This window comes from Schistosoma mansoni, chromosome 1 (assembly GCF_000237925.1).
Source record: "Schistosoma mansoni strain Puerto Rico chromosome 1, complete genome".
In the NCBI taxonomy this organism is placed as follows: Eukaryota; Metazoa; Platyhelminthes; class Trematoda; order Strigeidida; family Schistosomatidae; genus Schistosoma; species Schistosoma mansoni.
Window position 1 is genome coordinate 34,312,708 of NC_031495.1, and position 27,380 is coordinate 34,340,087.

The 27,380-nt window shown below is 33.7% G+C and overlaps 2 protein-coding genes across 2 annotated transcripts in view; both read left to right on the forward strand.

The window, feature by feature from the left end:
- Nucleotides 1-21,850, forward strand: part of Smp_142620 (protein kinase) — a gene marked incomplete at both ends in the record, with an annotated part of 120,797 nt that extends 98,947 nt beyond the window's left edge. The window contains 6 exons of the mRNA XM_018794167.1: nt 1,134-1,232; nt 3,204-3,295; nt 4,430-4,695; nt 11,825-11,893; nt 19,562-19,854; nt 21,096-21,850. Of these exons, the coding sequence (XP_018648606.1) occupies nt 1,134-1,232; nt 3,204-3,295; nt 4,430-4,695; nt 11,825-11,893; nt 19,562-19,854; nt 21,096-21,850 (1,574 nt within the window). The remainder of the gene's footprint in view (nt 1-1,133; nt 1,233-3,203; nt 3,296-4,429; nt 4,696-11,824; nt 11,894-19,561; nt 19,855-21,095) is intronic.
- Nucleotides 21,851-27,042: 5,192 nt separating this feature from the next.
- On the forward strand, nt 27,043-27,234 carry Smp_201010 (uncharacterized protein; the record flags this gene model as incomplete). The annotated part of the gene is made up of 1 exon (XM_018794168.1): nt 27,043-27,234. The coding sequence occupies one exon, from the start codon at nt 27,043-27,045 to the stop codon at nt 27,232-27,234; it is 192 nt and encodes a 63-aa protein (XP_018648607.1).
- Nucleotides 27,235-27,380: the final 146 nt, after the last annotated feature.

The window sequence follows — 27,380 nt, forward strand, 5'->3', positions numbered from 1 at the left end:
GAGTAGATGCTGTGTTTTTTCAAAGATTATTGTAATACATACATAGGATTATCATTTTTATTTACAAACAATATTGTTCATCATCGGTTCAAAACGAATTGAATAAAATTTGTATTGTCACTGTCTCGATTCCATTGAACAAGTGGTCTTTGGTTTATTTAAATACGACAGTGTTAAATTAATCTCAATTGGTTTTTGTTTTGTAGTCTGGAGTTTTGTCAGTTTCTTAATTAACAGATTTATATTATCAGATGAAACTATAAACATGTCGTGTACTTTATGTATTATTCTTATTTGATGTTCTTCTCTATTTTTGAATATCTCCATACGAGATAGAGTTTTGTAGACTGGTCAGTTTTCGCTGCAAAACGATGTATCATAAGAAGAATTACAGAAAATAAGGTAGCGTCGGAACATGAGTGTAAAACAGGTTTAGATTCATTCGGTGTTAGATTTTGGGTGCACATTGTTGAGCAGTGATAAACTATGAGAGAGACGAACTGTTCAATCCTATCAAGTTTTCAATGGTTTTATATCCAAATAAATATTAGTATCCATGGTTTTCCCTAATAATCCCAAATAAATTAAATATTGAATGAATTGTTTACAATATCGTATTTTTGGAATATCCGGCTAGTGGAAAACTGAATTTCGAACTTCTTTGACAACATGAGCCATCGCTCCTTCAGAGAGAAAAATCATTAATTCAGATCAACACGTTTAAATAGTAAAAGCAAACAAATCTGATCATACTGCTTTGTCACTCAGCCTAATGGTCATTGTGGAGTGAGCTATTCAGTGTCATACACTGTGGGAATATTACAAATAGATCATTAATTTATTACTTGTAGAAATAGTTTCATATTAAATCAGTTTATTTCCTGCGGTACATTCTATTTTAAAATTTATGTCTTAACTAGTTTGCTGCAGAATAGTTTTATGAATGCATCCGTCTGTCTATATTTATTTATCATTCGTGGATTGTCAACCGTTTTTTAGTAATCTATTTAATGATCAATCATTAGTTACTGCTACTCATAATTTGTTTATTTCACCCTGTTAATTCATCCTCTTTGCTAGTTTACTTTTTTGGTAATGTTGTCCATTGTGTGTGTGTCTATTCGTGTATTAAGGTCCGGTATGTGCTGGAGTTGTTGGACAAAAAATGCCGCGTTATTGCCTATTCGGTGATACAGTGAATACTTCTTCACGAATGGAAAGTAATGGTTTACGTAAGTTTATTTCTTTTATCCAAAGAAAGTGTTTTAATTATCCTTTAAAATAATAATGATAATGATTATAATAATATAATTCGTTAACTCTATTTGAAGGAAGGTACCATAAATAGGTAAACACAATAGTCAACCATAAGTCAGTCTAATTGAGCTCTATATATATTCATAATTAAAAGGTATTTCTCACCACAGCCTGTTATCACCCAGAGAGAAACATTATAAGCCAGTCAGATATTTTTTAGTAGACTGCCAGTCATAAAAATAAGTTATTGGATGGATATATCGTGAAACTCTAGATCTTCGAACTCGACTAATCTTCAATAACCCCTCTCTGTCACAATAGACAGATACTGTTTTGACTGGAGTAATTATTTTGCATGTCATTACCATTTAGATATGAAACTAATTAAGTAATTTGGTCAATGAATTTTAATTTAAAGGTCTCATGAGAGTAGAGATCAGATTTTCAATAGGAGAGGTTATGTATACGTTTTTCAATGTTTAATAAGGTGAAATATTAACATGATCAAGAGCTTTTTTCTGTTCACCTATTGGCTGATTGCTACATATAAGAGAATAATTTTCACTGAGGATTTCATTTCAAGCTTTAACTTCCCTGTTATTTCTTTTCCTATCCGGGAAGTTGTGATGTACTACAGTGAGGTATCCATATATGACATATATGTATAACTTAGATGACTGAAATAAAATCCCTAGTGAGAATTATGCTCTTAATTGCAGCACTGATCCTTCGAATGTAAGAACAAAACCCTCAAGAATACTCCATATTACACTTCTATCAAATACTGAAAAGGAATGGATAACCTTACACTTTTCAACTGATAATATGAAACCAAAAGCTTAGCATATTTCTTAGAAGAAAGCTCGAAAAGACAGGAAATTGAGGAAATTCTTCAAATTATTATTATTATTATTGAATCGATAATGGCTGAGATATGTGAAAGGTAGAGTTAGTCCCAATAGACAGCTAAATGGCGTTGGATCTACAGTGATGAATACTGTTTGTACAATTTTTTCAAAGAATATTTTTCAATCACACGCATCATATGGGTTATTATTTTTGGTAATATCTTAATTTCCGAAAAGGATATAAGCTAGCTGTATGTGTGGGTACGCGTGTAGCCTTCATTTTGTTGTGTTAGCAGATTGATAAATTTTATCACCATTAATGTTATTATTGTTATTACTATTTATTATTATTACTGCTCTTATTGTAAAACAAATCATGATGGGGCAGGTCAACGTGTTTATTATCAGTATTATCATCCGATTGAATATTCCTTCTTCTTTATTCAATACAGATTCTGTAGCGTGTATTATGAATCATAATGACTAAATACATTTAATTATTTATAACATTAGTAAATTTGTATAAGTTCATTTTCCCCGATAGAATTTGATTAAATCAGTTTATGAATTCTCTTCTTGTTCCCTTCTGATTCTGTTTCCTTTCTCCCTTTGAGAATAATAATAATAGTAATGGTAACAGCTTTATTCATTACTAGAAACTCTTTTACAGCAAACCATTCACAGTATCAAGTGTCCACTATAGTATTACAACAAATAAGTCTTTGACATGAATTAAAAACCGTAGTTATTTCAAAATATATGTTAAAAAAGTTTTCGATAGTCAATATCTTCCACTCGTAATTAATTACTAAGATTGTCGACCAGTTAGTTCAGTTATTACAATCAGGATTTTTTTCCATCATCATATAAAAGGTGCTTGTATTCTGATATGTTTATGTGTTGTTTTGTTAAACGATGAATAGAAAAGGTAATATGTCATGAACTACAGTGTTTCTGTTGAAGTTTACCAGTATCTGTCTATTAATTAATCCTTATTGTCTACTATTTCTATGGCCCTAAATATAATCAGTATACGATAAAGTTCCACCCCTCTTTAATTTTTTTATTATTCGTTTTTGTTCTATAAACATTTTCTAGCCTTAAAAATTCATATCAGTCAACAAACATTTGATGTATTGAAAACATTCAAATCATTTATTATGACTGAACGTGGTTTAGTTGAAATGAAAGTGAGTACCTTGATTATTGAATACTTTTTAACCCCTCTCTTTATTTATATATTTTTTTCAGCATGGGGTTGTGGAGACTGTTGAGCTTCATTCAAACCACAAACCGATCAATGTTAGGCCACCACTTAAAACCTAGAATCATTGGATGGTCGTTTCGTCCTAGTATCGGAGTATTCTATGGCTCACGACCACGGTCCAGCGCGCTGGACTCGAACCCATGGCCTTTCGTCTCGAGCGAATGCTTAACCTATAGACCATTGAGCTGGCATTCAGTAGTGTCATTGTCTGATATCCATATATATATATATATATATATATATATATATATTTATATATACGGCATATCCCTTGCATGTTAAATGTTTTACTACTCTCAAAATTACTACAATAATTCAGCTAATCGGACCGCTCATTTATTCGGATGATTGACTGATCCACCCTACTAAACTCAAAACTTATTAATGTCATTAGCGCGCAAGAACAATCAGTTAATTTACTAATATATTAATAAACTATAAAATATAACCTTTAAGGTTATAAATCCATTAATCATTGTTGAAAATAACACAAATAACACAACGATTCTTTACTCTTCATTCTCCTCTTTTCTCCTGTATCTATTAATATTCATCGTTAAAGCTTGGGAACATGTTGCTGAGGGTAATAATTAATAGAATGTAACATTTGTCAAATCCTATCACATGTGTTTGTTTGTCTCTACATATCTAAAGCATGAACTGGTGTTCTTCAGTACAATCAACTGTTATAGGTATCAAAATTGATCCCTGTGGTTATCGATCGTGGTAATGTAGACATTACAGTACTTAGACCAGTGATTCCTTGATACTATTTACCAATAAATATCTTGTGAAGTGTATAACCATTTCAAATAGCTTAGTACACTTATTTTACCAACTGTTAATCGGTCGTTTATATGAAATGTAGACTACGCATATATACCCGTTGATTACTTCGTAAAACAGAAGATTTTAAGGAAATGAACGTTTTCAGCTGGATTTACCTATAATCTATGCTTAAATAATATTGAAAAGTTAATGTCATTTAAATATTTTCTCTTTCGCATTTTTTAAATTTATAAATATATTTTTTTCCTAATAATATACATGTGTATAGGGTAAAGGTCGTCAAAAAACGTATTGGTTACATGGTGAAGATTGTTATATTGTTGATCCTATTCCTCCTGGTGCACAAATAGTTGGTGGAACATATGAAGGCGTTACAGGTCCAATACCTGCCGGTGCATTAACACATAAAGGAAATTCTGATTTTACTCAATCACCGGATTATGTATGTAATCCACAGTCAACATCTCCATCCAATCATCTTGTTGTTATTAATAATAAAGAAACTGTTGTTGATAACTCAATTAAGCGTAAATCGTACAGTTCACCTGCATCGCCAGCATTTAATTCACAATCTATTGTAGACTGTAGTAATATCACTAATGATAATAATAATAATAATAGTAATAATAATACCAATGTAGTTGGTACTGACCATCATCACTATCCTACTCAACAACATTTACAACAATCAAAATCTGCTGTTGGATCTAATGAAAGTGTTTCAACGAAAATTACTAATCCCTATCATCCAATTAATAATAATAACAATAATAATAATAATTTTGAATTAACTAATCCTAATCAAAGACGAGTGGGTGTTTGTCATTTAAATGAAAATCAAGTTATTTATAATGTATCAGGTAGTAGTAATTGTGTTGACAATAATTCACAACCAATTGATGAGAAAGTTTAATGTGATTTGCTGTAAAAAAAAAGAAGTGATTGTTTCCAATTTCACAGTCTCCAATTCTATGATCACATCATTACTGATAGCATTTGCTCTTTTCTTTTTTCTTCTTCTAGCAATTGCTATCATATTCATAGTGATATTTGAATTAATTTCAATGATTGTTTACTGTTGTTTATATTTGTGTACATGTATGTATGTATGTATGTGTATGAGTGTGTGTTCAAAGTAATGAAGCAATTCAGTTGTACAACATCTACTCAATTTCTCTTTTCTAATGAATTTTGCTCAAAAAGTGCTTTCAATATGATCTCACTAAATTATTGTGCCTAACAACAATCTATGCCGCTATTCTCTTAATCTCTATCATTTATTTATATCAGAAATATATTACATATAGAATTTGTATATCAACGTTTATGCAAATTTCAAGTGCTTGTGTGTATGTATACCAATGTAAACTTGTATGTGTACGTGTCTCTTTGTGAATATAAAGTCCTAATCCTGCCTATTGTTTATAAAAACTATTTTTCGGTATTTATATTTGTATGATTTCGTGTGTATCTGTGTGCACACACAAACATACACCTATGTTTGTTGGATTTCCTTATCACTAACGTACATGTTCAATATTTAGATGTTTTGATGTATACATGTGTACATCTCATTCAACTGATAATAATAATAATATGTACAATTTAGTTTCAGTGTGTACTTTTTTTTAAAAAAAAATCTCAATAAAACTACTATGGGGACTATCATTAGTAAGTTAATTAGTTCATGAAAGAAACTGTCTGTACTCCTGATCTTACTGTCTTTCATTTTTTTCATTTTATGTTTGTATATGTGTTTATTTCTCTCCCAAAATTTGTTTATTTTATTACTTTTTGGCATTCCCTAAAACACTTATTTCTGTTTATTTAATGTTCTCTAAGATTTATATATTTTCACCGGTTCACTGAGAAAGAGAGGAAAGTTCACATCTTCAGCTCATTCCCAATAGTTTATTTTTAATTAGTCAAAACATAGAATCATGATTGCAATAAGAGTATATGCGTTTATGAGTTTGTCTCACTATGAATATGGATATACATTTACATGTGTGAAGTATGTATAATAGTGAAAAATAAGTGTTGATTCATTCTTCTTTCTGTTCTATCACTGCTGATACCTTGTAAAAAATATCTTTTATGGACCACCAATCTGAACAGAAATACTATAATCCTCTCATTGTTCCCTTTCATTTGTTCATTTCTTTGTAAAAAAACAAAAGGGAAACAACCTCCCATTATCATTATGAATAATAACAGTGATCTCTAAAATAATATAGAGGATTTTAAAGAAGGTGTAACATTTTATTCAATCTAATCTTAATTAAATTTATCATAATTTTCTGTATAAACATTCAGTTGACCATAATTTCTCACTGTAATTCACTCCTTTCTTTTTCTCTTCTTTTCATACTTTACATTCTCATGGTTGAACAAATAAACCTATTGATTATGTAAATCACTACTACTATTAATATTATGACTACTATTGTATAACAGCTACTTATTCTGTGTTTTCTCACTCCTCACTTTTACCATTGACATAACCTTTATCGCTATGACAACTTTTGTCTAGATACACATTTTCTAATTATGTTTATCACTATTCTAAATAATAAAGAAAATAATTAGATGATATTTCTCTCATTGTTGTTTATTGACGTAGTATGTGGTTTTGTTTATCAGTCTGTGTTTTTCCTTCGTTTTCTCGAAACAACTACTACACAACAGTAATAACAATCATTTTTTTACGACAAGAATTAAAAGAACGTCAATATTGTCTTCAAACTACCATTTATGATAATGGGTATCTGAAAAATAATGGAATCTGAGCTGCATTCATTAAATATTATTGATTTACTTCACCTCTTTTTTTTTAAAAAATACTCAAAGTTACTTGTGTTCTTCTTCTTACCGTCTTTGTGATTCCTATTATGTTTCATTCTTCCCCAGAGATGTTTACCCGTACCTTTGTTTACTTCTACAAATCTACTTCCATGTTTACATGTTACTTTTTCTTCTTTGTTTACTACTCGTTCATTATCTATACAGACATATATATCCATATCCTTAGCTACGTTATTATATGAACATTATGTTTAACAATAGTGGACTAAATATGTGTAAATTAGACAGGCAATCCACATTCTTATTCTCTTTCCTAACTTGCTCCCTGTCCACAGTTAACTATTTTCGCTATTTCAGTTATTCTATCACTCTTACCATTATTACTACTATGATTACTATTATTGTGTCAACCCTATGGAAATCTTTTTCAGACTTAGTTATACATAGACATATTGTACTTGTTGAGTACGTGTACAGTATACATATATATGTTTCTTGTGTGTGTTTATGTGTATGTATATTTGTTTGTGTATGTGCGAGTTGTACTACAATTTTTAAACGTATCACTTAAACAAATAAATTTGTCAGATAATTTAAGTGTAATTATGAATTAAACAATCAAACCAACAAGATAGATATGAATTTATTTTGAAAATATGCACTGCTCGTATTCGTATGATCCATTTTCATTTCTTTTTTTTTTTGTGAATAAGGACCTTACACAAGCCATCACTAACAAAACAATTTTCACCATAACGGTTAGTGCTGCTATGTTTTTTTTCTAAAAAAAAAAACTTACACATAAATGAAAAAAAAAATAATAGTTGATATTTTGAATTTTTAGTCTTTTACTCTTTTCGGTTCGGTATTTTTAGGATTCAAGTTCAACTTCTTATAGTAGATAGTATTGAGAAACTACTGGATCTACTAAAGTGACGAAATTTTTGTCCAGCTACTTATAAGTAGTAGTATTAGTTAGTTTGTATCTTCTTCATACTGTCATCATTTTAATCCAAAAATGTGTATGGCCTTAAAATAAACTGAGGCAAAATGTAGCCCGATATTACAAAAAATGATGAAAATACCTCTCGAAATCCGTTTGTGCAATGTGCATACGTATTTATGTTGGATTCAATTGCGTTACAGATACATTTTCTAAACCCGTCCCTGTCAAACACAGTTATGGTTTAGCGAAAGTCAAATAACTAAACGGTGTCATAAAACTTTAATCTAATCCTAAACTATCAATTAATACAGTTAGTGCAAGTACATAAAACAATGCAGCCTTATTACAGAAAGGTAAGCCGTGAAGATTGGTGCATATAGAATAGTGATTAAAGAACAAAACAAATGAATCCATCGGAACTTAGTTACGCTTATAGAAAATGGTTCGATTGTTTAACTGATAGATTTAACAAAAGACAGTCGGCCTGAAAACAAATTGAGTTTTAGTTGGTGGGTGTTTAACTTAGGTATAATTGATTGATTCATTTTTATCGATCGTGACCAACATTTATCTCGTTTACTTAATTAGACATATAATTCCCATTTAAACATTCAAAACGCGAAATTCATGTAAGGGATCTCTTTCCCTAGATATTCAAGTTGTACTATCGTATACATATCTTTATCAAATTTTAAGTAGTAATTCCGTGAGGTCATATGAACAGTGAATAAATTTGATATAGTCGAAAAATTATTATGCTAGATTATGTAATATAAATAGTAACAACAAAAAACTGTGTGTATAAATAAAAAGCATTACAAAATTAATAAGTTACCAATAGAATGGAGTAAGATAATTAAAATGTTTTGTCACAATAATTAATGGTAATAAAGAGGTAAAATGAAATGATCCCGACCGTTCCTGCTACTTTGATGTGGTAATCGGGCTTGCCTATCGTGATGAGTCAGTCGAGCTTTACTGGTTAGAACAATCTTTCCTCAAGGTCCTACCATGCTAGACAGGTCGGTTGAAGAGCGGTAAGACTAAAAGCAGCAAACCCAAGGTCCGAAGGCGAAGTCGTACTGCTGACTGTACAGAGGTGTGACGGTAGTAAGGTGTTTACTTCAGGCAAACAGCATAACAACGATACTGCCTTCCCACAAGGAAGGGTGGGGTTAGAAAAGGTCGACCCGAAAAGTGCACATCTCGACTTATCCCACGGATCTTCGTCTCCGGTGCTAAGCTCTCAACAAGTACAGAGCGAATACGAAAATTACCCACAAGAAGGTCGAGTAAGACCAGCCTCAAGAAGTTGTCCTTTGGGCACTGCGGTTACGCTCTTAGGTCACTAAGACTACCTCTAACCCAATTTCCTTTTCATGTATCTCTAGAAGAACCCATCCATGGTTTGGGCAACGGGGAATTGAAAACCGCCCTCATACCTGTAACAGCACTTAGGACCACTGCATTCGTAATAAAAATGAAATGAAGTGATTTCAGAAAGAGTCATGATTCAAATCATGGAGATATTAGAATCAATTAAAGAGAGAGGGGAATATTTTCAAATGCAAAATAAAACAATAATAGTGATAGTTCGAAGCGATGGTAAAGGTAGGCACAAGACGTATTTCTTTTGTGCACACAATCTGTATCAGAATGTACAACTGAACTAGTTGAGATAAGATAATTCCTGCAGAAAGTCACTAAATTTGAGTGTAAAGTGTAAAACAAGGACACATGATATAAAACGGGAAGTTTATGTAAAATGTTTTTCTTGAGTAAAACTGCCGAACAAGAAGCTAGGAACCAGATCAGATAGGACGAATAAAAAGTAGATTTCTAAATAAGGTTCAAGTAGGACTTGAAGATTGCATATGACTATGTTTTCCGTACAAATTTTACAGACATTCTAATGTAGACACAGAGTCAAAGCAATTTAAGTTCGAAAATGATTTCAACAGAGAAATAAATTACAAACATTAAAGATTGTATTCAGTGTTTGTGCATGGCTAGGAAAAATCAAAAAATTCAAAAATGCTTCGTATTTGCAGAGTTGGCCTATTGTATTTGTAGAACTATTTTCTGTAAGTTTGTAAATACCAAGAATGGTACCTTTTCTGTGTATACAGGAACTAGATGTATTATCACAACTTCTGATAGACAAGTGTCTTCGAGGGATTCCTGAACATCCCTCTGCGTGTTACGTCTAAATTTCGCAATAACCTTACTGAGACAAGTGTATTAAATATTCTTTTGACCTTTATTACAAATATTTACAGGTTATATGGATTCTCATAGATACGTTTGGAGCAATACGTCAGTATGTCTTTAAATACAATTTTTTATTTGTATGGAGTTCGTTCTTCAGATTCCTGACATCCATCAAGCTATTATCTTTAGTTTCATAATATTCAGATGATCGACTTACATATAAACTTCCAATGGACGTTCGCCTTGCTGTTTTGTGTATTATTGTGTATTATTGAATTAACAGATCTTAAATACTGTCACGTGAATTATTTGTGACTGTTTAAACCTTCATTCTTTCGTAAGTCAGAAAAATTCCCTTATATTCGGGGAAATCAACAGGAATAATTTTTTACTTAACGTTTCTGGACAGGCTTTTACGGTAAGTGATTTTTATTTTACTTTAAGCCGCTGAAACATTGTGTAAGAAGTCATCTTTTATTTTTTGTAATTGTATAGGTGAATATCTAAATCTAATTTACTAATTATCCGCAAATGACTAGTTTATTTTCTTTTAAAATTTATCAGTTGTTGAATCAGATTTACTGAACATTTGTGACGTGAAATTCCTCACTGAGGTTTAAGCTTTCATAAATCCACGACCCTTGATTTCTGAATAAAATCAGAAAACAAAAATATGATAGGAGATCTACTTTTAACGTTATTTCATTGTCAAAATTTAGTGGATAAGAAAATTATTCTCAGTGGATTTGAAGTTATTAAATCTGGAACTGGTATAAATTTAAACACTTAATCAATCATATTTTATATAGTTGAAATCATGAGTCAATTGAAGTTAGACCACCACTGGAAACCTGGAAGCACTGGACGGCCATTTCATCCTATTGTGTGACTTCTAAGCAGTGAGCGTCCACGATCCCGCCTCATGAGATTTGAACCCAGGACCTATCAGTCTCGCGCGCGAGCTCTTAACCACTAGACCACTGATCCAGCATCCAACGTTGCATCGGTTTATAAACTTCATTAGAAAATTTCCAAATACAATTGTCATCCAAAATTAGTTTAAAGAAATTTTTTGGTTTCTTTAGAACTTTTTTCAAAATATTCTTAGATGTCAATTAATAAACTACTACTCCTCGTTTATTAAGGATTACATATCCGGTTAGTTTAAGATTAACTTAATAAATACTAATTCAGTAATGCTTAAGAATACAATTTTTAGCCGTAACAACGGATCAATAAAACTATCACTTTTGTTGTTGTTGTTGTTGTTGCTATCGTCTATATACCAACAAAGTACTGAGAAATAATAAAAATATATATCCTAACATAAATGAAATGAAGATACAAAAACTTATATCAGAATAAGTATATTCATTAATTGTTGAGTACAATCGGTCATTTGATTCATACTTTTTCTTAGTTCCTATATCCATCAAAAATAAAAAAAAGAAAAAAAACGTCATATATTAGAAATCAATAAATATTCAATATGAAATACATCAATTAAGTGCACAGAATTATTTTTTTAATTTTTCTTTGAATGAAAAATATTCATTTAAACAATTTATATCATTCAATTAGTAACTATCTCATAAATTTTATAGATAAAATTGATTATTGAATAGTGAATAGTGTTTAGTTTAAACAAACAAAAGTCAATTTTTTGATTGAAATGAATTTGAATAATTCAAATATTAATAGGAATTTAAATTATCCTATATGGCTTGATAAACAAAAATATCCAAATTATATAACTACTTCAAAAATGAAGTAAGTCTATTTGTTGTTACATATATGTATGTACTTTTTTTCTCTTTTAAAACTTCTTCATTAGGGTGGATACTTTTCTTTTTTTTACTTTTCATGATGTTGAAGATACGACTGGTATTCTAGTTCGACAACTAGCAACCAGTAGCACCTTCTATATTCGAAACTTCTTCCGCCCAATAGAAATCAGAAGTCAGACGAGAAGAGGTAGGAAAGATATATTTGATATGTTATCAATATATCGAGAAACGTTTGTTCTTAGCTAGCTAGTGAATGTAGGAGCTGTGTCCCACGCCGAGTCGAAACGTGATCTGGTACGGATGCATGACCGAAAGCCTTCAGTTGAACAAGTCCACTTAAACAACGTGGTCAGCATCCAATGTCGAATACTTAGAAAGCTATTGATTTTGGGGAATTATTTACAGCTACAATGTAATAATTATCATATAATATTACATTTTAATATTGTTTAGATTACTTTATTGTATATAATCAGTGTAAAGAAAGTGTTAGTTACTATATGTAAGAATAAATATGAACTAGATATTGTGTTCAGTGTTAAACTTATATCAGATTTCAGACCTAGATTGAACTTGACTAGTTATGACTTTTCATTAGAATTGTAGGAGTTAAATCTTGAAGGTAGTCACTAGTGAAGATAAGATTACTATTAGTATTAGGGATTTGTGAAGATGATAGAATTTATCAATTGAAATTGGTTCATATCTTTGTTTCGACAATGTAATAAGAAGACGAAGATTATCAGAACTATTATTATCCTTGTCTATTCTTATCCCACATTTCCATTCTAGTTGACCATTGTTTATGATTATTGTATAAACTACCAACTAAGTAAGTCCGAAACCTACCGACACCGCTCAGACCATCTCTTGAATTCTTCTGATTTATTATCATGGAAACTGTGAATCTATATGTTCTCTAAAACAGTGTTGTTATAAGAATAGCAGACATTGATTGTTGGAATGTACATATATTCGGTTAAAATCAATATAATCTTTTATTTATGGCTGTTGACGGCGACGAACAATCAATTGAAATTGGTTCATATCTGTGGCCACAGTGAGCTAATGATATTGTCACTGACTATGATATTCTGTTATATCGGCACATTTACGACCTTACACTCTATTAAACATAGATCACTCAAAGTTCTCTGCCATTACAGTGCTAAACAGTCATTGAATAAAAATTATTTGATCTGCATTTGCACTTTTATTTGGGGCTCACTACTTTATTATAAACATAGTTGAACATATTTCACGGTTTCTTACTTGAACTTCATGGAGTGTGTCTGGATGTTATTTATCAAATAGTGAATAGCTGTCATTGACATACTACTGACACAAGCTTGCGGAGATTGTTAAGTTTTATGGTTTACATCATGGATAGCCTTATATAAATAATTACTGAACGTTAGAAACTACTAAGCAGCTGCTATGTCTTTATGTATAGCTCCTTCCGAGCACGCATTCATAACCTGACTGCAACAGAACCATGGACATTCGGACCTCGTGTTGAGCACTAAAATCTTAGGCCACTAACCCGGGTTCCACTGGTTTACTTGTTTGGCTTCATGCTAAGACGAATTAACTGTCCAGTGCTTCTTGGTTTTCAAACGCCTCTTAACTATGTTCAGTTCGTGACGTAAACTATTTTATTATTTAATAGGTAATATGTATAGATCTGTTCAGTTTGAACAAGATTTTCAACAAAAATTGGTATCAGTAAGCAGAGATAGATAGTGGCTAGCAGTGGAATCCAGGACGCGCGTTTCGTCCTATTTAGGACTCGTCAACTGGATGTACCTGCATCTCGGAGTTCATGTTCACTCTGGGACTCGAACATAGTACCCTCGCTTCCAACGCCATTGCGTCATCCACTCGGCCACTGAGTCCTGATAGACACTTGCTTGTGAGATGGGGTGAAGTTTAAATTCATTTAGTATTGTTTGTTTGAATCCTCTCATCGACGTGTTAGGACTGCAACTGGTCAGTCTCTGATTGGCATATGTGCATACTGTGCGTATTGCCTCGATATAGCCTTAATTCACAAGCATGGTGAGCAGAGATGGATAGTGGCTAGCAGTGGAATCCAGGACGCGCGTTTCGTCCTATTTGGTATTGGTTGAAAAGCTAAAGAGCATTCGAAAGCTATTTTATCTATAATTTTGGACACCTCAGTAATATATACTAACTACCACGAACATAACAGAATCCAAGATATTTTGTCTGTTGGATGGGAAGTCATAAATGTTAACTGTCAAACTAAATTACTGAAAACTGTGACGTTTTAGACTACGGCATCACAATTTTACAATTCGTTTTAAGTATATGCCAATCCAACGTGCTTTTATTTACCTATCAAAGCCATTTCGTTTGTCAACTAGAGATACTATCACTTGACTCTTGTGGATTCTGAAAATTATTTAATTTTAGTAAAAGTATATCTTTCCAGTTCTTTTTCTGTTATTGGTGTGCTCTCACAATTCTATATCTAGTCTAACCAGAAACCTTCGAGTCACCAATGGAGCTCAAAATGGTTGACTAATCGTATTGGAATGCTGTTATCCACAAATTGACTGAAGGTGAAAACATGAACTGGTGAATTTCGACTCAATGATCTAAATTTATCGTGCTAGTAGTGGGATTCGTAAGTCCTGACTCCTATCTCGGATGGGGTAGTGAGTGTTAATTCCTGAAACAAGCTAGACTAAGACATTTGTCCACCGTCAATCGATATTCACCAGTCGTTTATCCGACATTAGTTCTTGGTAAAAATTGTGTTCAAAATATCGGAAAGTTTTCATAAAAATACAGAACTCAATCAATTGTTATTAAATACAACTATATCTTTTTTTCACAATATACTTAAAGATATAAGTGCAACCCATCCAAAATTGATCATATTGTGTATGCAGATGACCTTTTGTCAATATTTGGTCTGAACTAAATTAACAATGGTAGCATTGGTTGTACCATAGTTAGTAGTACAAACTTTTTTACCTAATCTAACCAGATCAGTTAGCTAAGTCTACTGGAATTTCACCGATAAATGTATAGTAGATGTAGGTCTACCTTATTATTGCTTTATACTTGTATTTATTTGAACTTTAAAATAAATCACGGAATAGAGACGTAGGGACTTACGACTTAAAGTGAGCGTTGTAATTGAAGTTGGACAAAACGTCCTACAGAATCTTAATTAGTCCAAGCTTCATCAAACTAAATAAATAACTTACTGTTAATATTCAAAATGTATTCATTGGAAATGAGATGTTCTAGGTTGCTTACATTAATTATTAGTAATTATTAAGATGATAAGCAATCATTAATAAACTTGGATTATTGTTAATTTGGTTATTTATTCTCTGAAGAAGTGGCTTACACTGAGTCACGAAACGTCAGAAAATCTAATTTTTCTGCTCATTGGGATATTACAAATATATTAATTTATTTATAACAATCTACCCAATGCTCAATTTATTCCAAATTATCAAATCAAAACTTGGTAATGATACCTATGATAAGCAATCAGTTCTCGTCTATTGAGATCAAGATTACCACTGGTCAGTTTCATCTGAGATAGATGAATCGGTTAAGGAATCTTACTAGTATTTTTTTGCTTCAATATTTTTCATGTTCTGTATTTTCATCTCCAGATTTAAACTTGGATTTGTTTAAATCGATTCTTATTAATACGGTAAAATATGCTTTCTGTTGCCGGTTATTTCTAATCCTAATGACCGTCAATAGGATGTTGAGTGAATACATGTATGAGCTGTAAACAATGGTTAATATGGTATACTATAAGACGTTTTGACCGACTGTCTTTATTTCGCAGTTGGTTAACATAAATATTGTTGATAAAGAAATGCTATAAATTCGAGACCGGATCTGACATGATCAGATAGATCGATGGCTAGTGTACAACAACACTCCAGTGATGACGATTCTGTGTAGGTAAGAATGAAGATAAAGAGGCTCCACAAGAGAGATTTTGTGTCCCTAAAAAGGACTATATACACAGTTTTTATAAGGGAAATTACTTAGTAGAAGTATGTATCATGGTACCACGGTACGTACATAGGTCACAGCAATATACAAACGAGAAAAGTTACAATATAAACTGTTGTTCTATGAGCCTCAAACCCTTCTCACTCTGTCTGTTCGACAAATCTGGGTCATTTGTATCATATATGGGGTTATTCAATTTACAAAGTTTCATTTATAATCAAATGACTATATTGAATCATCAAAGGGATGTTACATATGTATATACGTACATTCTTTTTATGTTTAAATTTTGAGTTTCAACGTCATTCCATATGTTTCGCTTCTCGGTTTTATCCTTGCCTTTTGAATGGCATTTTTGACGTCTGGTTTCTCATTACCATTGATATTATTAATATCGTTATTCGGTTACTTTTGCTTTTCGTTTGATTAATTCCCTCTCATTGTATTAGTTTGAATTGTGACGAATAGAATCGATGCACATTAGTATGATGTCTTACCTAGTTCATGTCCGACTGAATAACCGGCTTATCGTTTAGCTATTTGAATAATTCAGCTGTAAACTCTCAGTAGAGTTTTGAAAAGTACGAGAAAAGACCATTATTATTGTCCGATTATAATCTAGCATTATGTGCTGACTAAAGAAAATAAATAGGCTTTAACTTGAATTTGTTCGCTTTGTGTATAATAAGATAAAGATTATTCATTGATGTTGATCTTTTTGTACTCCTATTAAAAGGTAACTAAAACCAAATAAACTTAAAGACTAGAATAAGTTAACGGAACTTCACCGATTACGAAAGACTAATTATTCGTTGAAACATATAATCAAAGTTAAGTTTTAGGTTCAATAATCAAGTTAGTTATTAGAAATCCATTTATTCAGTGTTTGTTTAATGTGATCCTGACAGGAAACCCAATTGTCATAGTCGGAATGGGCAACACTGGATATGAAGACATCATGGGACAACATGGACTGGCAGAAAGAAAAGAAAACGGGGAGGGATTTGCAAATTTATGTGTCTTCAACAAATTGGTAATAGGTGGCACAATATTCCCACACAAACACACACACAAAGCTATATGGGTCTCACCCGATCACACCGCGGAGAACGAGATCGATCATTTTTGCTTCAATAAAAATTTCGGAAGAATGATGGAAGACGTGAGAACTAGGAGACAGAGGAAATGACATAGCTTCAAATCATCACCTGGTTGTGGCCAAGATGAAACTGAAGCTAAGGAAGCAATGGACAACTGGACAAACAGCAGGTTCAATACAGCCTTCCTCTGAAACACTAACAAACTCAACCAATTCAAGATAACTCAACGACAGGTTTCAAGCCTTACATGATCCACGTAAAGAAGAAGAAACTACTATGGATGACAACTGGAAAGGGATCAAAGGAGCACTAACTTCAACGTGTCAGGAGGTTCGGGGACACAACAAGCATCATCAGAAGGAATGGATCTCTATGGAAACCTTAAACAAGATTCAAGGAAGCAATTAACAACAGCCGAACAAGAACAGGGAAAGTGAAGTCACAAACTGGATATACAGAAGCAAACATGTAGGTGAAGAAGAGTATTAGATTTGACAAGCAGAAATGCATAGAAGATCTAGCAACGAAAGTGAACAAATCTGCGAGAGAATGAAATATAAAACAACTATATGACACGACGACGAAACTGGCAGGGAAATATAGTAAACCAGAGAGACTGGTCGAGGACAATGAAGGAAAGAGAACCACTAATATTCAACAACAAAAGAACAGATGGGTAGAACACTTAGGGGAACTCTTGAATAGAACAGCTCTACTGAATCCACCGGATATCGAAGTAGCACATACAAACCTTCTCATAGATGTCACTTCACCAACGATGGAAGACTTCAGGATGGTCATCAGACCAATCAAAAGTGGGGAAGCAGCAAAACCTGACAATATACCAGCTAAAGCTCTGAAGTGAGACGAAGAAACGACTGAAAACATATTCCACGCTATATTCAAGAAGATTTGTCAGGAAGGACAAGTACCGATGAACTGGAAAGAAGGAAACCTCATCAAGAAACCAAAGGAAGGAGATCTGAGCAAATGTGAGAACTACATAGGCATCACACTACTATCAATATCAGCAAAAGTTTTCATCAGAGTAGTGCTGAATAGTATGAAAGACTCAGAAGACGATCAACTTTGAGATCAACAGACCAGATTCCGTAAGGATCGGTCGTGCATAGACCAAATTGGACATTACGGATCATTGCTGAGCAATCGATTGAATGGAACTCGTTACTGTACATCAACTTCTTTGACTATGAGAAGGCGTTTGACAATGTGGGTAGGAGAATATTGTGGAAACTTCTTCGACACTATGGAGTTCCTGAGAGGATTGTCAACATTGTCCGGGACTCATACAATGGACTACAGTGCATGGAGGACAACTGACAGATGCATTTCCAAAAAGGAACGGAGCCAGACAACGCTGTCTACTCTCCCCCTTCCTCTTTCTTCTGGTGGTCGACTGGATTATAAAGACCTCGACATCTGACGGGAAGCACGGAATACAACAATGGACAACTTGGAAGCAACTAGACAATTTGGACTTCGTAAATGACCTAGCCCTTCTATCCCATACACACCAACAAATACAGGTCAAAACAAACAGTGTAGCAGTAGCCTCTACACCAGTAAGCCTCGAGATGCATAAGGGAAAATGCAAGATTCTTAAATACGAAACGGAGAACACCAACCCAATCACGCTTGATAGAGAAGCTCAGGAGGAGGTTAAAACTTTCATGTATCTGGGTATCATCAATGATAAACAAGGAGGATCTACTGAACACATGAAGTCAAGGAATTGACAAATCACAGACAGAATTCCTACAGTTGAAAAATATATGGAACTTAAAACAACTGTCTGTCAGCCAACATCAAAGTGAGAATCTTCAATCCGGACATCAAGACAGTTCTATTGTATGGAGCTGAAACTTGGAGAACTACCGCAACCATCAAAATGCCACGGGTATTTGTAAACAATTTTGTACACAAGATGTTCCGTTGGCCGGAAACCATCAACAGCAGCCTTCTTTGGGATAGGAAAAGCCAGCTTCCGGCTGAAGAGGAAATTAGGAAAAGACATTGGAACTGGATTGGACATTCATTGAGGAAATCATCAAACTGCATCACGAGGCAAGCCCCAACTTGGAATCCTGAAAGGAAGCGAAAAAGAGGAATTACAAATAACACATTACACCGGGAAATAGAAGCAGATATGAAAAGGATGGATAGCAACCGGAAAGAACTGGAAAGGATTGCCCAGGACAGGGTTGGATGGAGAATGCTGGTGGGCGGCCTATGCTTCTCCACCACGTGGGGGTGACAGGCGTAAGTAAGTAATGCATTAAATACAGTATACACACATTTTCTTTCAGTTGTCCTTTGCATACTTTACGATTCTTTTAATTCTGTTGTTATAACAATTACTCTGTTTCCCTTCCTGTTGTCTTCAATACGATTTTCTCAATCTTCTGCTACCAGGTATTTCACTTCTGGTTGATGTTACATGCTACTTATATCTGTCAATATAGGTAGAACATGCCACTATGTTATTTCAATATTTATGTTAATTTTCTATCATCTAGCTATACTCGATATCCAAATCGAAAGCTTACTCCAGCTGCTACTTCAATTCGACTTCGTCGTAATGAAAACAATTGTTATGCATCATATGATCATCAGAGATCACCAAGTGCACCAAATCTAAGATGTGATATGCCAGTGAATTGTCAATATGATAGGCAAGAGGATAATTTGTTCAAGTATCGTAGACCACGTCAATTATTACGTCGAAAAGATTCTATTCAAGCTGCACCACCAAATGTTTTATCCGAAGATAGATCATTGTATAAATCTACGTTTACCGGACAGATGGGTCGTAAGTTATCATCTACTGTGTGTAGAATGCTATATGGTTTATAAGAAATTGCTTACTAGTTAAGTCATTTTATATAGTTGAGATCATGAGTCAATTAAAGCTAGACCACCACTGAAAACCTGGAAGCACTGGACGGCCGTTTCGTCCTATTGTGGGACTCCTCAGTAGTACACATCCACGATCCCGCCTCGCGAGATTCCAACCCAGGACCTATCAGTCTAGCGCGCTAGCGCTTAACCTCTAGACTACTGACCCAGCACCCATCGGTGTTAATGTCTAACTCCAACCAATCCACGAAATTGAGCAACCGTCCCCCATTATCTTCAGTGAGTTACTATATCACAACAGACCCGGTTAAACTCCACTGGTCACTGCTTCTCGCGAGATGGAGTCGTGGATACGCACTACTAAGGAGTCCCACAATAGGACGAAACAGCTGCCCAGTGCTTCCAGGTTTTCCATGGTGGTCTAGCTTCAATTGACTCATGATTCCAACCATAAAATCACTAAACTCTCCATAAAACCTCCTTCTGATACTAGTTAAGTATTATGTTGTTTTGACCAAAACGTCCTCTTAGTCAGGGCTGAATGGTTGAATATTCTAATAAACGTCAACTCAAAGTCTTATTAAAACATTCTTAATTATGTAAGAAAACAGTGTCTTCGTTCAATTCAAAGAACACCTTTATAATGAGAATTGTGCAGTTCTGAAATAAACAAGCTCAGACACTTTAAAATACTGTATGAGGTAGGTTCGTATAGTTTTAATCTTAAAAAGGAAGACTGACTATTCGGTCAATGAAGCTTAGTTGGATACTACTTAATAATTCTTGATAGTGATGTATCCGGTTATGGGTAATATCTTTCTGACGATTAATATAACTAGCTCAAAATTGGAAATAAACATAACCATTATAAAATTGATACTGGTAAAATGAATATAATAGTAAACTTTGCAAATAAAATGCAAAGCAGAAGACTGTAATGATTTTAATCAAAAATATGTTATTTATATTTGCAACTGATATGTCAACCACTCTGATGTTAGACCATAATGTTCTATAATGCCCTTTTTCAATAAGGTAGGCCCCTGTGACTAAGTTTGCTTTATCATTGTTGCATATATATATATATATATATATATATATATATATATATATATATATATATCCTCATGTTCTATCATTATTTATGTAAATTAATTAATGTTAGTTTTAATGTTCACTTATTTATTCAAATAGCCCGTCCATCTAGAATTCAACCACGTGAACAGGGTATAAATGGTCTGGAGACAGCTCAACAAAAAGTCAAAAGCCTTCTTGAATCGAAGGATTTAACTCACATAAATGAAGATGTATACAAACAAATTTATCCTTTACCAAATGATTCGACTTATAATACTGACTTCAATGAACACATTTTCCAAGATGTTTACTCAGAAAATACACTTCCGAATATTAATTCTAAGATGCAAGATAATTCAACTGATTATCGAGAAAATTATCATTCATGGATTAAACCACCAAGAAATGATGTGATTATGCAACGAATTGGTTACAACTGGAAACCTACACCTGCTGTTTATCTTCCAGAAGATCCGAGTAAACATGAACCAATAGAATCTTGTACGGTGTATAGATCGAATTTTACTGATTTTTCTAAAGAAAGAATAAAAGCTCGTATGAAACCTAGTCAAAAAGCATGTTATTCGGCTATTAAAGCCGATAAATTATTGAATAGTTTTGATGGTCGGCAAGAAAGAATTCCAACAACATTATATCGTGATTCATTTATTGGTTTACATAATGTAGATAATTGGAGTGATAGACATATATTACAAAATTCATCATCGGTTACATCACGAACTGGTAGATATCAACAAAATGATGATATGTATTGGTTTGGTGTAGATGTAACACCATATAGAGATACAAAAGAATCAGTATTTACAGAATCATGTTATTTAGAGAATCCTTATGAAAAATCACAAGCGTAAAAATAGCAATTCAACATTTGTAGTACCATTCTATCAAAACTAAATGAATTAGCCTTAAGTTTATGAATTTAGTTTCTAATTAGTAAACTTCTCAAATCACATTTTATTTTGTTTAATTATTTTTATTTATAATAATAACCTGGAACAGGAAATTTTAGTAATACATTCATTACTTATATACTCTTCGTCTATGCAATGATACATTGATAAAGGCGCCAAAATGCTTTCCAATTTATTTTTTGTTGTTCATTTAATCTAATTAAAATTAATTTATTCATATGATTGATCTTTTCATTTTGTGGTATTAGTCAGTTAATTTGATATTCAAGTAGCCTATTCACTATGGAGTCTAACAATGAAGAAATAGGTCTCAAGAGTAATTTATGAACACTTAATTAGTATTTGTATGTTATAGCACCATTTTCTAAATCGAATATATTTAACTTGGAGAATTTGAAAAAAAAGAGCTTAAACCTTAAAACTATGAAATCACCAAAAAACCAGTCGGTCCAAGTACAACACAAATGAACTCATCTTAGAATGAGTGGATGACAAAATAGTGTTGGTTGATGAAACCTACTTATTAGTCTGATGAATAGTTAATAACATGTGTAGCTTAAAAATGTGTTTTATTAGGCTATTATTAAAATCAGAATGGGAGTTTGTAGTAATTTCAGTAGTTGAATTAATGAGTCTATTTAAGCTAGACCACCATTGAAAACCTGGAAGCACTGGACGGTCGTTTTTTTGCTCAAGATAGTGGATCGATTGAAGTTAGATATTAACACCTTTGGATGTCGGCTTACTGGTTCAGAGGTTGAGCGTTCGTATGAGAGACAGGAGGTCCTGGGTTCGAGTCCCACATGAGGGTTCGTGGATGTGCACTTCTGAAGAGTCCCGTACTAGGGTGAAACGGTTTTCCACTTCTTTTACGTTTTCAGTGGTGGTCTAGCTTAAACTGACTCATGAATTTGGCTAATAAAATACTATTAAAATATTTATAGACCTCGGAATTGTGAACTCTTTTCAAACAATAATACATATACATAGATAAATACTCAAATTATCTCGCAAACTTATTTTATTGATCATTTTAGTCTTGATAATTTTTTTGGAAGACTTTTATCATGAACATATTGAAGTTGCTGCATATGATTTGTGAGTAATAGGTATTAAATGTAAATGAATGTAATAAAAACATACAGACGGTATCTTCAGTCTAGGGTTAAGGCAGTAGTGGAAAAAAAGATAAGATTGTCAACTAACTCTCAAGTTTCAAGAACGTGAGGCGAGAATTCTAGATCATTTACCACTCCATTACAGTGATAGGGGTCCTAATTTCCCATCACTGCTTTATTTGTTAGTGTCATATTCTACTAATATATTATCCACGATACCGCTTTTATCCCGTTAACATAGTTGTAGTTGGACGTAGGGATCAAGGCTTATACATAATTGTTACTTGTAATCTAAGAAAACATTGTAATGGAAACATCAGAGTTTTAAAATTAACCGTTTTGAAAGTAAAGCATTTAATCACTGAGTACAGTGGACGAGTATCCTCGCTATATAGGACATGAACTGGATTTAGAAACATGAACAATTTTAGGTTATATGCAGCTGATGAGAGGCCATGAAATAAAATAAATCCACTTTATTCTGCAAACGTTGTTGCTTGTGCTCTGTCTAAATTTATCAAGCGATCTGGCTGAAAATTTCATTTGTAACTACTCTATAATTTCAAGAACCAACACTGTACTAAGTGCTCATATGAGAAGTACAATGAAAGCAGCCAGAAAACCATACAACAACAAAAGTAGCTAAAAGTGTGTTAAAAAATTCAAACATTGAGCTTCTATATCCAAAACCATTTTAACCCTAAACAAAACTTGTCAGCATACCCACTTAAAATATCTCTCTGGAGATGATCATGTTAACGAGCACTGTGTCTCTCTTCCTACCAAGCTTTATCTATCCCAATTCCCTCAGCTGGGAATTCATTAGCTCTAAATATTTGAGCTAATTGTTTGACTGACTTTCGGCACCAGGCAATCCCGAACGATGTATACTTGTTCATAATCTTTGTGTAGAGGAAAAAGCCAGGTCATTAAAGTTATATAGGACTATTCAATTCATATAGTCATTATTCAGCATGTTCTCACAAAGGCAAGTTACTCTCCAAGAGATTTGTGTCAGCACTGAGCAATGTGAACAATAATTGGTTAAACTTCAGATCTCATACGTGCATCACGTTGATCTATTTCGTAGTGACCATTTACAATAGACCCAGTAAGTCTGATAATAAGCGAATATATGACTTCAAATGATTAAACACATTCTCTTGGTGAGGAAAAAAAGAGGAATGTCAGTTTTTGTAGTAATGATGGGCCAAACACCAATACCACCGAGGATGTATTGTTATTCAACTCAGCAGCAAAATCTCATCACATATCGTAGATTTTCCAAATACAGAGGTGGTTCATTGGAAAGTTATCGTTGACAACGATTAGGCCCTTATCAAGTGGGTTCAAAAGATCCGGAGGTAAACTTTGCAAATGCACAAAAACCCGGGTAGTAAAAGAAGTCCGATTTGTACTTCGGACACATAATCTATTCCTAAGAAAGCTCAACCGGCTTACAAAACACTTCAAGATCCACACAGTGATCAACCTTGAAGACCAAAATGATTTCAGCAACAACATAGTCTAAAACCTCGGAAACCGACTGTCCAAGGTGTAGCGGTATTGACACCATTGGTTTTATTTGGTTTCACCAAGGTCCTGTTCTGTGAGGACATTGAGTTGATTCGTACGTTCGTATGAGAAGCTGTAGAGGTAAATAAATCCCCTAAAAAATAGTTCTCTGGTTTCTCGGAAATGATGCCGACCCCATTAGTTTTACTGAACACACCCTATTCGAAGGCGCCTGATAATGCATTTGCACCAGATCACGAGCGGGTAAGCTAGGCTACTCATCCCTTGCAACTACTAGCCTGTTATCGAAAACCTCCCAAATATATCTTTCAACTCATTCGTCCCTAACTTCTGATTAGACCGGATTGGCATCTTTCGGTTATAAAGGTGTCACGGAAAATAGTGTTGTCAAGCCTTGAAAATCCGTAGCATCTCAAGTATCTTATTTAATTCTTATTTGCCTCATGAGTGATAGGGATTGCTGGAGTGAATATCTAGTGAAAGTATCAATATTATTCTTCACTGCTTTAATTCCCGGATGTCATTACTTGAATCTAATTAGGAAGTTTTCATCCAATGTGATAATTATTGTTCATTGTAAGATTAAGTAGGTTAACTTTTTCTCTCAATATTATTAGTAATCATAGCAGCCATAATTCAAGGTTTGAGATGACTTATTAACCATAATTAACTCAAAAGACCTCCCCATTCTCCCTATTACGTTTTCAAGATGGAAACGGCAGGGTGATGAGGGAGGATTTAAACCTGAAACTCAAACTTATAAAACTGCAACGGCTAGAAGTCACATGGTTTGCCTTAGGAAAAGGCACCGAACATCGAAATCGTCAGAGACTTCTTCGGGTCTGTTATATCCCCTGGTGAATTATGAATGGTAAATCTGAGGTCTATTATGGACAAATGTAATATGCCTATTTCCTATTGTATAGTTGTTAAATAACTGACCTAATCGTATTCGTGTTCCTCTTATCATAACCTTTAGTTTGACCTTTGAACTATTGTTATTGATTACTTTCCCCCTATCCATAGCCACATTGGCCAATTATTGTACAAATGTTATCTTTCTATTTTTTGGTATAATGTGGTCTGTTTGGTTAGTATATAAACCCAGTATGCTTGTGAATAATGATTCATATTGCCGAGGCTGTTATTTGTGTTCTGGACTTAACGGGCTGGGCTAGGCAGATAGGAAGGACCGAATAGCACCGAAGACTGCTCGTAGGTATTTCCTGTATCATCGGACGCATATATATTAAGAGGGCAAAAATCCATACGTTATAACAGGGTCACTTTCACTAGTGCTAACGGCGCGAACGATGTTTAGATGGCCAGCCACTCGTTCGAATCTGCTAGTAATACCGCACGCGCCGTATTCACTTATCGAACTTTTCACAAATACCTAAAGGAAATCTCTCAAGACGTTAGTCCATAGAAAATGTATTATTGAGTAAAGTAGTTCAACGAAGGTGGACTTTGAGAGTTTTCATGATTCGAGGTTCATAAACTAACCCTCAAAACTTAATTGTATTCTCACACGAAAAATTGTTCAACTGCTTAAGAACGGTAAAGACACGTGATCCTGGGTGATAAAAGTCACCATCACGTCACTGGAGATGTATTCTACCGTTTTTGGATCATTCCTTGCAAGCAGATAACAACAAGAAAACAGGAGTAAGAGTTGGGGGTTCTCTAAAAATATACTACTGCTTAGCGACGTATCAAGTGTAAACCCAAGAATTTGTCAATCTCGATAAATCTGAATGACAGTCAATGTGATCGTCTAACACAGAAAGGTTTCTGGTTGGAGTAATCAATGGAAACCCTACTCCTGGCACACAGTCCAACAGTCAGATTTTGGAAAGACTATATCATAGTAGAAAGCATGAAAAATAGCATGAAAAATACTAAATCTCCACAAAACCCCTTCTGATAAAGACTATATCGTTTATTCATCCAGGACATAATCGCATCCTACTTTGAGGAGACCTTCACCTTCTCAAAGTCGGCATCACTGTATACACGTGCGGTACGGGGTGCACTTATCAAAGCAATATTTACTTACGTCATTAAATAACAGTGATTATTTAGAAATTCGAAGTCAGAGACATGGTGTGGAAACATTCAGATGCCGTCACGCTTAGACTGGGTCCACGCAAGTGAAGAACTCTTGTGCGATAATCTCTAAATTCTTGCTTTCAAAGAAAAAAATAATCAATCTTTCTTGGGCCTAAAATTCATTTGTAAATCTGGACTGAAACACCCTATGGACAGCAGAGTTTGAAATTTTAGACTGTTACACATAATTATTAAGAGAAAAATGAAGCTTTGGGATTTCCTACTGTAAACAATCTCGTTTGTGGCAAGTAAGTCCATCCCATTAAGTCTCCAAAGGTTTCATGGAAGATAAGATTACTTGAAGTCAAAGTCTTTGACATCTGATTTTAAGATAATACTACTAAGAAGAACACTAACTGATCAGTAATGGCATCGCATACAAGCAGTTCATACAAGCAAATAGCGGTTTCACAAAAGCCTAATCCTAGGACTGGTATCAGTACCAGATCAAACTGTTCAAATGATTCACCTCCAAGTTTGTTGCGTCATTCCATCTTTTTTCGAGAAGCAAAAGCCACTCTTCAAGTTACCAACGTTTTAAGGGTAAACCAGCAATGACGGTCAAGTTGTAGAGCATCTGTCAGAACAGTATTTCTAAACGTTCGAACTGTGCTCCACAATCGGATCATCTACTGTGGCCCTAATGGAAATATCGGGCGTTAACTTGGGTGCCACACTGATGTACGACATATTAAAGAATCTAA